Source organism: Uloborus diversus, chromosome 1, assembly GCF_026930045.1.
Source record: "Uloborus diversus isolate 005 chromosome 1, Udiv.v.3.1, whole genome shotgun sequence".
Classification (NCBI taxonomy): Eukaryota; Metazoa; Arthropoda; class Arachnida; order Araneae; family Uloboridae; genus Uloborus; species Uloborus diversus.
In genome coordinates, this window is record NC_072731.1 from 37601402 (window position 1) to 37614708 (window position 13307).

General features: G+C 31.4%; 1 protein-coding gene across 2 annotated transcripts in view; it reads left to right on the top strand.

The window, feature by feature from the left end:
- Positions 1–13307, top strand: part of LOC129234553 (myotubularin-related protein 9-like) — a 49999-nt gene that overhangs the window by 4157 nt on the left and 32535 nt on the right. For both annotated transcript variants that reach the window (XM_054868570.1, XM_054868571.1), the window contains exons 2-4: positions 1858–2007; positions 3001–3160; positions 12374–12525. In XM_054868570.1, coding sequence (XP_054724545.1) covers positions 1864–2007; positions 3001–3160; positions 12374–12525 — 456 coding nt within the window. In that variant the 5' untranslated portion in view covers positions 1858–1863. The remainder of the gene's footprint in view (positions 1–1857; positions 2008–3000; positions 3161–12373; positions 12526–13307) is intronic.

The following is a 13307-nucleotide window of genomic DNA, read 5'->3' on the forward strand; positions in this document are numbered from 1 at the left end:
TTATGAGATACAGTAAACTCCCGATTATCCACGGAATTGGGTGGCACAAGTGCCGCGGATAATAAAAATCGCGGATAACCGCAAAAAGACTGAAATGGGGGACAAATCAGATAAAAATTGTCCTATCTCAAATTCTTAACTGTATTGATGCATAACACTTTCTGCAAACTGTGAAAATATATATAGAGTACAGTACAAATGTTTTGTATTTTTGCACAACCGAACTTAACATCAATATCAAACAAGTGTATGTACGATGAAGAACGCACAAAAATAATAATAATAATAAAATTAAATCAAATCAATCAATCTAGCAAAAACAACTGAGTGTAAATGTACAATTTTTCAAAAAAAAAAAAAAAACAGATACTGGTATTTGCTTTTTACTGCGAAAATACATGTTCGTGATTGTTGATTGATTCGCGGATAATCCGCCAAGCGGATAAACCGCTCGCGGATAATCGGGAGTCTACTGTATATCTTTGTTCCCCCCCCCCTAAGTTTTTAATATTATTATTTCCAAACATGTGTAACATGAAATAAAATAAATTTATGATATACAAACACTTAGAATATTGTTATAATTATTGAGATTTAAGAGAAAAAATAAGTTTTTAAAATATGTGGGGTAGGTTGGTCCGGTCCAACAAGTTGCCCCACAAAGAGTGGACCAACCTACCCCACGTTTTTGGTCTGAAAAAGTGATATCATATTTTTTTTTTCTTTTTGTCAAAAAATGAAAAAATTGCCAATTATTGTGAACAAAAAGAACTTACTTTAAGAAAGGAAATCACTTTTTTTTCCCTCAATCTTGATGAAATCCATTAAAAAAAAATTAAGTTGCAGTTTTCCAAAAATTGCCCAGGACTACTGAAATAACGCTTTCTGGAATAAAATTTATTCAATATAACTGTACCATACAATTTCATTGTTGGATCTGTATGACCATTGGTGCTACTTGTTGGTCATAAAATAAAATAAAAAATATTAATAGTGTTAAAATAATGGAGACCAGTCCAGCATGCCCCACGGTCCAATGTACTCCACCTCTCCCTACTACATAGTTCCATCATCAAACAGTGGGTGAAACAGTTTCAGACTAATAGTCTTCCCCATGGCTAGATTGTTGTTGCTGGGTCAAATAATATAAAGCTTTACCATTGAGAGATGGCAGATGACATTGAAGCGGGAACATTATTTGTAATAGGTTGTTTGTTATTACTTTGTAATTTCTTGGATCGGTGAGAACGTGCTTTTTATACTTGGTGCTTTGTGGCTGATTCTACCTTTTACAAATGATACAAATCATGTTTTCGCTTCAAGGTCATTTGCCATCTCCCCTTGGTCAAGCTTTACCTTTGTTGTGTTTTGGCCTTCAAGTTCCCCAGGTTCAAGATCTGACCCTTGTACTTTTTCCGTGTGGAGTTTAGTTAAACACAAAGTGTTAGTACCTCTTTAATCCAAGGAAAATGGAGACAATACCGAATATAAAGTTTAAATTATTAACAATGTACCTATTTCTCTATGACAATGATTCAATCTATGGTCTGTGAAATAGGTACCCCCTTACCTGGAAATTAGGAAAAGTTACATCTTTAGTAGGGTTGTGGGCACTTGGAACAGCTTAAAGGAAGAGTCTACTGAGCAAGGGGGTAGATAGTCTTAAAAAGACCATTGATTTTCATTGGGGACATATAAACTGACTTTGACCAGCCTAGCTGGATCCAGTGCCTATTGCTGGTCGTCATATGTGTATTTATTCATAAATTTACTAATTAAATGCTATAAAGCTCATTTAACTAGTATTTAGATAAATTTTCTTCACTGCATTCATATTTTAAATTTGTTTTCCAATAGATAAAAATGGAATTCGCTGACTATATTAGTGCTCCAAACACAGAAGGCGTAGTTCTCCATAGGCCATTTCACCAGCCTCTTGAAGGAACATTGTGTATTACTGGACATCATTTTATTATATCATCAAGAGAAAATAAAGAGGAGTTATGGGTATTTTATTTTTTTAAATAAAAACTTTCTTTTTTTGTGAATAGCTTGATTAACAATCTAAACAGAATGTAGACATTTAGTTACTGTATAACCTAGCATTAACCGGCATGCCGGAGAAAGTGAGGTTGATTAGCATGTTAGGAAATCAAAGCAAACCACGATAGGGAAAAAGTAGATTAGAGAACTGAATAGCTAGTAAATGGAGAAAGTGAGTTTACTAAATCCAGTATTTATTAATCTGCATCATATTCTACAGTAGCACAACATGTGTGTTCTACAATATTGTATTTTGTTTGCGTATATTCTACAATAACACACCTCTCTTGGAAAAAGTTCCAAATGAATAAATTGTAAAATGTTTCATCCAGTGCGATCTTTTAAGGATGTGATGTATAGGGATAGTTTATGGACTCATTAAAGAAACTTATGGCAAAAGACGCTTTTGAAACTGGTTATGTTTTTTTCAGAGCTTAATTTGGGAGCTCATAGGAGTTGATCTCCTGCACTTCTCTTTGATCTTATGTAATTTTTTCATTTCAGACAAAATTCAACCCATTTGCGTAACGTGTAAAAATAAGATCTGAGATTATAGGAGATATGAGATATTTATTTTTGAAATTTGCAAAAATGTTTTTATAATTTTCAAATAACTAAATAAAGGAAAATAAAGTATAACTTCATAAGAAATTCAAATAATAGCAATAAAACTTTGAAAATTTGACAAAAATGAAAGTAAAATTATTTTAAAAAATTGCACATTTTACCTACAAGTACTAAATATGTTTGTCGAAGAAATATCAAATAATGCATTTTTTTTAAAGACCTTTGATTCTATTTTGCTGAAATATATTACATCAACCATAAAGCATGACTTACAGTACCTCGTTAAAGCCTTGTTTTATACCTTTCTTTTAAGTGTTTTGTATTTAGGCTGAAAAATGTTTTACTAAGTATTTAAAAACAGTTACAAAATACTCTTGTTATTTTCTATAGATGTTGCATCGTATGGTAGATTCTATTGAGAAGAAACTAAGTTTTTATAATGGCACTATTATACTGAAATGCAAAGATTTTCGGATACTTCAGCTTGACATTTCAGGAGTGGAAGAATGCAATAATGTTGCCAGTTCCATTGAATATTTAATGAATCTAGGTAATCTCCTATACTTATGTATTATTTTCATAAACTATTCCTTCTAAATCAATGTTATGTTTTTATTGAAATCAGTAGCAAATGACATTGTTATTTTTAATATTCAAGGTATTTTTGCATAAACGTTTCAGAAATTTAAGTTTAATATTTTGATATGCATTTGCTAGCATTTGAAGAAAATATCAAGTTTGTCTAGTACACTGATCAACACAATTTTTTCAAATTAAACTTAATGCCTTTGTTCTTTTTTGCTTAACACTAGAAAGACTACGTTTTCCGTATACCTAGAAAGACTAGTAGCGGTCATTTTGACCGCCATACATAAAAGATCGTAAATTATTTCTTTTCATAATTTTTCATCATAGAAAAGGATTTGTTTTGATACTTAATGAATTGATTTAACACTTTAATCATAATATAACTTATAAATAACTCTCAGGCCCTTTTTGTTTTGAAATTTTATGTTCGATCAAGAGAAATACTCATTTGCATTATGAAAATGACATTGAGGAAGAGTAAATATGTACAAAATATGATACAGTTTTTAGTTATAAAATAACTAACAAGTATTTTCCACCATACTTGTGATTATTTTCATAAATGAATAACTATGGCAATATATATTTACATTATTTACAAATATTCATCTTTACCATTTTGCTTGTACATGAGCCAAAACTGTCTTTTTGCGATCAGAACAAATTTTCGTAGTTTTATTTCCAGATTGTTTAATTTGACATTGCTTTCGTTATTTCCCTGAAGTAGAGACTTTATCATTTGTAGCAAAATTGATCAGTGCACGTGTCTTGGAGTAAATAAAATACTTGTGCTCGTCTGTTAAATTTAACACATTCTCGACACTCAATCTTTGTGCAAGTAATTTCTTTGTAAATGTGTCAAAGCATTTCTAGCTACTCGACCAAGAACATTAAAATAATCTTGCATCGGTCAACTCTACTCCAAACTGTTTCATACGTGGCTAATTTTTTTTCTCCCTCCTGCACTTTGAGAAAGAGAGTTCTGTTTTTGAATTTTTCACTTTTACTTTGTCACCTGACTCCATTCCTTTTTCTTTATTGATTTCTGAAGCTTAAGCATCAGTGTTTATTAGCAAAGTTTCGTCTGATTCTGACTTTGAAGAAGAATCTTTTTGTGCAAAGCTAGGTTTTGAAAAACATTCACAATCATCTGATGAAAGTAAATTATTTTGGTCTCTACTAAATGTACTCCTCTTCAGATAAGTCAGACTGTTCATCCGAATCAGAATAAATTTTCAACAAATCCTGTAACAGTTGTAGGAATTCATATTCTGATAAGTTTTGTTTACTAACGGTCCTTCGCGGCATCGTGAAGAGAATTATGTGGCTGGGCACTTGCAGATCATTATAGGAAAGAAACGCCTATGTTTCTCAAGCAAAACACATGGTCTGGTGCACAAAATAGTTCCAACCAAGATTTTAGAATCCAACTATTTAGAGCTACCTCTTTACAGAACCAAAAGAATTTTACTTGTCCAGTAACATGCTTTTCAAATCCAAATCTTTCAACTGTGCCCTCTGTACTGATAAGAGAAAGAAGGATGCATGTGACCAACAAGTGTTTCCCATTTTCCTAACTATTCAAAGAACTACATCTGATCAGCAGGTGCTACTCAAACCCATCAATTACAAAATAATGTTACTCATCTGAAAACTACCACAAAAACTATCATGTACATTTCTGATAACGGAAAAGCGAACAAAACTGGATGCATAAATAATAGTTTGTTGAGCGGTCAAAATGACCTCAGTATCTTTCTAGGTACACTTATAGCGACTATAATAATAACCCTAAAGAAATAAAATTAACTTCTGTAAGATTTTAATAAATAGTTAGGAAAAGTCAATGAAGGTAAAAGAGTTTGAAAATTCAACCCAGTAAATATGAGCATTTCAAAACCCTTTGAGGTCAAAATGACCGCTTCTGTCTTTCTAGTGTTAACAATGCAAAATCCAATTCTGATCCAACCAATTGAATAGATATGATTTATATTTTTGTGAAAGTTAAAAAAAAAAAAAATATCAAGCTAAAAATGTAATTCTAACATTTTTTTTATTTTCTTTTTTGCTTAGCATTTCAAAAGTTTCTGTCTATTTTTTAAATGAATCTACAGTCAGACCCTGATTTAACAAATTCATCGGGACCGAAACTTGTATACAGTTGACTCCCGCTACAACGTGATCCGACTTAGGCGAAATGGCTATAACGCGAATTTTTTCACCAGTAAAGAATTTTGGACAAAACGCGAATTTCTCGTCCGCAACACGAAAACTTTCGGAAGAGAATCGCCGTTTGTAAATATCGGCTTTGTTATTGACTACTTAATTGTTTTTTTTTTTTTTTTTTTTCGGGAATGCACCTTCATTCCTTTAGCAACACTGAGAGCAGAAGTTCTCACAACAACTCATTTTCCTTTTTTTTTCATTCTAAATGTGAAAGTTGTTGAAATATAATCACACCTAATAGGGATGCTTCACCTTGTAAAAATCGAAAGGAAAAGAAAAAGTTTCTCACACACAATTAAACAAAAACTAAATATTATGTGCTTGAAAAACTATAAAATGCGTCGAAGGTAGCACGACAATTAGGTATGCGTGAATCATCCATATGCACAATTAAAAGTCAAGAAAAGGAAATCCAGAGAAACCAGGAAGAGGGGCGTTGCCATGTAGAAACGTTATAAAAGAACTTGTGAAGCAACTATTGTGTATTTAAAAATATAAAAGTAACGGTTTGATCACACGCAGCATGAATCATCATCATCCCTTCATCTTTTTAAGTTACAAATATCATTACTGGATCTTCTGCACAGTAAAACCATCGAGCATTTGTTTTTCTTACTACATACTGTACTTACCGTATTGGTTTATTTTATGCCTTTCTTTCCCATTGATCTTTTTTTTCTCTTTTTTTTTTTTGTGCATCGTAGCATTTTTTTATGTTGAATAAAACAGTTTTTTTTAATTTAAAATATGAGTAAAAATTCAGTTCTTTATGTAAGAAACAGTAATGTATAGATAAGACATAGTTTTTAACAGTTTGAGGTGGCATTTACAAGTGTATAAAATAATTGGTCATGTTTATAAAAGTTCTTACACATACCCTTTTCCACAACGCTAAATTTTGACTTACGCGAGGGGGTCTTGGAACGTACCCCTCGCGTAAGTTGGGACTCGACTGTACATTAAATCGGTGCTATTCGTAATATCGGGATGTGAAAAAAAAATGCTATTACCTTAACTAAATGCCCTAATAAGCAACTGCACAAAACTATCAATGATTAGAAATAATAAACTTTTTATTCAGCATTCCACGACTTATTACTCACTAGTTAATTTGAAATTTTAAAGTACTGAGTAGTAGATGTTTGACAATTTCCTTGATACTTGACTCTAAATAGTTCTCTTTTGACTTAATGGGGAGAAGAAAATACTGTGTCATTTACAGTCTGTTGCATGAGATATGTTTTCACTGTTTCCAGGTCATGCAAAGCATTTGAAAAAGTGAGTTTTAATGGGAGTTTCATTTTTGCCTTTTGCATCAGAATCATTATTCATTGGTTGCCCCGTCACCCGTTAAAAATGGCCGAATCCAAGAAAAGTCTTTTTCTGCTTCGGGCAAGCTGGATGTATCATTTGGAAAACAATCCAATTTTTCCTAAATCAAATTAACCAAAATGTTTTTTTTTTGGCTGGTAAAATATTTTGCTAATTCAAGGTTTATTATTCAGTAAATAGGGGGTTTTGCCTTCATTTTAGTCGGAGAAAAAGAAAAAATCATTAAATAGAGATTTGTTAAACTGGTGCCCGACTGTATTTGAGAATGCAGTTTTGAAAAATATGTCATTAAATTTCATTCTTTAAAATCAATATTTCATTTCATTATCAGAAATTGGCTTCAGTAGTGCTTTACTTGCTGGAATTGTTGCATGTTTATGAAATAAAAATCATGAATAATTTTGTTTTGCTTGTAGAGAAATGATATTAAAGAAAAAAAAAAGACACTTTCTTGTGGAAAAGTGTAACAAACTTCGTTTGAGCTGTGTAAATGTTAAATAAGAGCAAGTTTAGGCACCGAAATGGTATTGCACATTATGTTCAGGGAACCAGATAGTGGATATCATAAATTTTTATGTGTCTGAACCTGAACTCAGCATTATTGCCCATTCCCCACCAAAACCTATGGGGATTCATTTTGGCTCTGTAAAAAGAAGAGATCTTTTTGGAGCCTGCTGATATTACACTCTGGCTGTTATGTTGCACTGATGAATCCTTAATTCACAGTGTACAGTTATGAATTCCTCTTTTTTGTTTCTACTAATCTTTAACCATGATGGACTCTTATGTTCTAGCAATGATAGCTATTTTACAGTCAAGCAGGCTGTAAGGTCTCGAGAGCTTTTGCAGTTACACCATACTCTTCAGCTACAATATATTCATGCAATATCTTGTGACATAGGTGTGTATTCTAATATGAGTCCATTCTTACGCCTTAAAACTGCAAAGATAGCAAGTCAGATTACATAGTTCAAAAAATAATAAAACTACTTTTTTGCACTGAAAACTTCCCTTTCAGGAGATTTTCATTCCCCAAAGAAATTGTTCTGTAAAGTTCATATTACATTTTCAAAAAAAAAAAAACTTTTTTTAAGAGCATTTTTCTCTGTGGTGTATTTTTCATTTGGGTGTATCACGAAAAACTTTTTTTTTTTAGAAATTAAAAATTTCAAGTTGATAAAACGTTGTCACTATGATCACATATTTACCACAAAAAATATTTTTGAAGATTTATCTTTGAAATTTAAAAGCAAACTTTAGTCTATATTCATATATTTAAAAAATTTAAAAAATATACAATTTACGCCAAAAACTTGAAATTTAAAGCTCATTCCGAGAGACCTAAATATTTTTCACTTTCAAAAATATCGCTAGTGGTAAATATGTGATCATAGTAACAACTTTTTATATTAACTTAAAATTTAGAATTTCCCAAAAATGTTTTTCGTGATACACTTTACTATACATCCTTACTGAAGTAAACCTATTTTTTAAGCACTTTTATTATACTTGGCCTGATTGTCACGGAGTAATCTGAAGCTTGGTTTTGCTTATATTTCTGCAGCTAGACCACTTAGAGACTTCGGGATTTCACTAAATGATTTGCTTAATCTTAAGGTACAATTTAGCGCTGAAAAAATTAATATTCTAAAATAAAACTATTATTTCAGTTAGGATGGAAAACAGCAAATTTCATGTAATTTCCCTATTAAATGTTTAAATATAAAACATTGTTACAAATTTTGTTGCCTTGCAACAGTAATGTTAAAAGCAGTCGTAATGAAAATTTTGAATCAAGGCTTCTCTGAAGCAAGCATGAAATTAGCAAGCATAAATCCTAGAGAGGAACAAGGATTAAATTTTAGTGCCAACTGCTTAAAGTTTTAGACATGTATATATGTTTTTTCCCTTTTAGTATCGAGCATTTATATGAACAAATAAGGTGAAGCAATAGTGAGGGTAAAATTATTCTATTTCTGAAATACATTTACACTAAAAAGAATAAAAAAACAGAATTTTTTAAAAAATACCAAGCATTTTTCATAATGCTCTCAAAGAACAAAATAACTTTTCTGGGTCAGAAGGACAATTTAAGAATTCCTGTAGTTTTCAAAAATTCCAAGAAAATGACACCACAAATGAAGAAAAGGGCAGTTCTAGTCATTTCAAACCAAACTTTCCCAATAAGAAAAATGTGCATGTTTCAACACTCAAGGTTATGATTGAAAGCTAGATAATGATAAGAGAAACCCTCTTCATGACTTGAGACGCACTTTTCTTCGCTTCTGGTGTCATTTTCTTGGAAATTTCGAAAACTACAGGAATTCTTCAATAGTCCTTTTGACCCAGAAAAGTTATTTTGTCCTTTGAGCGGATTATGAAAAGTGCTTGGTATTTTTTTAAAAAAAATCTGTTATTTCTTCTTATCTCTGTGTTAGAAAATGTTTTGATAGTCAAATTTAAATGATGCTTTGCAACCTTTCTAAAGATTTTTTTCTTCTTTTTTCTTCTCTGTAGTAAAAATATTTTCAATATTAAAATTTAAATGTTTATTTTATTGTTTTATATCCTGTCATTTTGCACACAAAAGCTTAGAGCCTTTATGTTTTTTTGAAGCACATAATCTCAAAAATTTTTGAAAACATCTCAGATTTTTTTCAATTACATATTGTTAATGAAATACTGTAAAAGATTTTTTTTTGCTTATTTTTAAATTTTTAATTCAAAAAATAAGTAATTAAAATAAAATAGTAATAATCTCTTTATCTATACATATAATAAAATAAGATGTTTGTGTGTGTATGTGTGTGTGTGTGTGTGTGAGGCGCGCATCCGGGGAAAACGGTAAGGCCTAGAAAGATGAAATTTGGTATACAGGTGTAGTTTTTGCTGAAGTTGTGCACCTCGGGCTTCGATTTTTGATATTTTAATTAGAAAAAAAGTTATTTAATGTTTTATGTGATTTTTAACACTTTTTAGTACTTTTAACCTCACAGACCCCAAACCAATCGCGCCAGACAAATATTTTTGGTATTATAGTGTCGGAAATTTAATTTTAAATATGATGAACAAAAAAATTTTGAAAATAGAGCAATTTTTGTAATTTTTATGAATTTTTGAAAAAACCTTTAATTTGCATGCTTTCCTGGGTTTTATTTTTTTCTAATATCATCCTGCGAGAAGTATCAAAGCCTCATTTCTGAAATTTAAGTTGGTAATAGTAAAAACATTTCGCCCTCTTCAGAAGAAAAAATTTCTTAAAAATACGCAATAGTTTTTTTTTTTACAATTTTTTTAATACTGAACACATCATGTCCTTTCATGCATCAGGCGAAAAAAGCGTTCTTCAATCTTTTATGCCTGTGACGTCACTACTTGGGTTTCGATTCGATATTTACGATGGAATCTTAATCGCAAGCAATGTTAATCTTGTTTTTTTACTATATAGCTTATTTCTACATTTTCTGACGTGATGACCACGTGTTTTTTCGGCAGCGCTTGCTTTTTTTCTTTCCTTTTTTTTTGTTTTATTTAGGGATTGCATTTATTTCTTTTTCCATCCCCCACCCCCCCAAGCTGGACCTTTCGCTATATTACGTTACATTTCATAGTTGTGCGCATTAATTCAATAAAAACAGCGAGATTTTTTTTTCTTTGTCAAACGCTACTTTTTGCACACTACGGGGAATTTGAGCTTTTTTTTTTTTGCTCTACTTAAATAAAAAAAAAAGCGGTTTTTTGAGTGTTCTTTGTTTTTATTAGGAAATGTGCGAGGAGGTCAAAATAAATAGAGATGGATAAGAAAATGTAGAGATAGATTGTAAAGGTAGATAGCCGCCGAAGGCGGCAATCTTGGCGTAAAAATGTGAATGGCACAAAAAAAAAGATAGAGATGGATTGATTAATACTGCTGCCAAATTTATTTAAACAACCTCCGAAAGCGGCAAACTTGAAGTAAAAAGGTAAATGACAAGTTAGCCAAACAGCCGCCTTAGGTGACTGCTTGCACATTGGGTGTCAATGCCCCCCTCCCTCCCCCACATACACCATGACTTTGAAAAAACAATGCTTTCACATAAAAGTGGAAGTGCTTTTTGTTATTTTTCGACAAAATTTGCATGAAGAGTACGTCGTTTGTGTCTCCCCTCCCCCTCCTTTAAAAATATTCCAAACGACGAAACTGGAGACAGATCTAGAAAATATTTTATTCAAATTATTAATGATATAGATAGATATAGATTGATTGACACCGCCACGAAATTTATTTAAGCGTAAAAAAACGAATTATGGCGTAAAAAAACGAATGACAATACTGATTTATAGAGAAAAACATTGATTAATGTCTTCGCTTAATTGTTTAAGCAGCCGCCGAAGGTGGCACCCCTGACGTAAAAAGGCGAATGGCGTAAAAATGCGGAACAGCTGGTCGCCACACGTGGCTAGTAGTAAATAAAAGTAAGGTTTCGAAGAAATTCTGGAAGGAAGTCTTTGGCGGAAGTGCCTCCAGGAAACCCCATAGCACCTACAGCCTTGAAATTTTGTACAAAATTACTTCAAGCCCCAGGGGTGTGCACCTGGAGTTTTATATCTTTAAATTTGAATTAGTTTCTTTGTAATTATTTTTTAAGCTCAAATTTTGCATAAATTGTCTACTATTGCCTATTAAAGAGGCAAAAAATTACTTGCTCATATTAATATCATTAGAAAGGGTAGAAATTTCCGCGTTCTACGCAATTTGTTTCAATGTTCTAACTTAAATACGGCGGGAGTTATTTGCGTTTTTAGCTCAACCTTTTTTAGGCTTAACTAAAATTTAGACATTGCTTTCTTCATTAAATCTATCAGTAAAAAGCGAAGGAATTGCCCTACAGTTTTCTTTTTGACACCACTGAAAGGAGCAGCTTTTTTTACTCCAGATCTAACTTGACCTATGGTCGAAAAACTAAACTTCTATCTCCAAAGAAAAAAAAATACAAGTCGTTAAAAATCAATTTAGAATAATCTCATCTCCATTAAAATTATTGATGTTTTTATTTGGCATTGCCATAGTTACGTCTCTTTTGGATTCGCATGTTTCTTCTTTCTTATTCACAAACTTTAAGGATTTTGGCTTAACTCAATTCAAGCCCCAAGCTAAAGAGCAAAATATGTTACTAGAGACCACAAGTATGAAAGCGACTTTTCAAATGTACAAAACTGCAGTTTTTCAATGCTCAAGAGCCTCTTAGTCCTTATCCCTCTGCAAGTTGGTACAAATTATTTGAAACCTGGGGAAGGGGTGCTTTTTGTTCCAAACAAAGCTCATAATGCACTTTTAATCTGTTTCTTTCGAATTGACGATTTAAATCTTTGCGAATCAAATAAGATTGAGAGGCAATCTTCGGAGGTTGGTGAGCGTCAGCAAACAGGGGGGGGCAGAGCCCCCTAGTAAATTAAAAAAAAATAAATAATAATAATGAACAAAACTTAGCAAATATGCTTTTGCAGTCTTAAGGTTTTCTCATTATGGTTCTACTATTTAGTTGCATTTTAATTTGTCTATTTGTATGACAGTTGATTTTCTTTTTCTATTGTTATTTCCCATTCATAGAATAGTGTTTTTTATTTCTTTTTGTAGAGGATCCAAGATCATTTTATCCATTTTTTTATCGAGCATTGTTTGACATTCTTGAAGATGGTTGGACTTCTTTCTTACCTGAAATTGAATATAATAAAGTATTGCAAAATAAAGAAGAATGGAGAATCAGTCAAGTTAATAAAGACTATTCTGTAATTTTATTTTCTGTTTTTCTCTTTATATTATTAATAAGGTTTCAAGCTTTTACTATGTTTTAATTCAACTTAAGGGGGAAAAATATCCTTTCCTTTTTTTAATTGCAAATTGGTGACACCATTTCTTCCTTTTCATAATATCATCTCTTGCATATTTGCTTTGTTAAACTAACAACTGAGAACTATCCAAGTTAAATCTAATATATGTAAATAAATATTGGTTATTTAAACTAATAAAATTCATTTCCTGTTAAATCAGTAAAATAATAATAATAAAAATATTTTTTAGCAACTGGGGGGATATCAATTTTTAGATGCCTTTTAGAAATGTGCTATTCCAATCAAGAACAAAACCCCAAATTTAGGTATGAAAACTAATTTATTTCATCACAAATTAAACCAACTTTGATTTTTTTAAAAACCTGCATATCATTTGTGGATGTTATAAACTTTACTTTATAAGACTCATACTGATAGATGTTTTATAAAATGTTGGTAGGGTCATTTGAGGTAAAGAAAATCAGAATTTTATTGTTTCACTTTAGATCCTTCCCTTTGTTTTGGAAGAGTTAAGGAATTAAATTTTGCGCGTTTTGTCTAAAATTAACTGTATATGAAAAAAATAGACTTTATAGCTATTTGTTAGTAAATGAAATCATGTTTTCATTTATCTCAGAGACTAAAGGGTAAATGGAAACACCTCATTTTTTTCCCAGTTAGGTCAATGTAATTACATAATCACAATCTACACATTCAGTTGCTGCCCTCCTTGTCAGTGT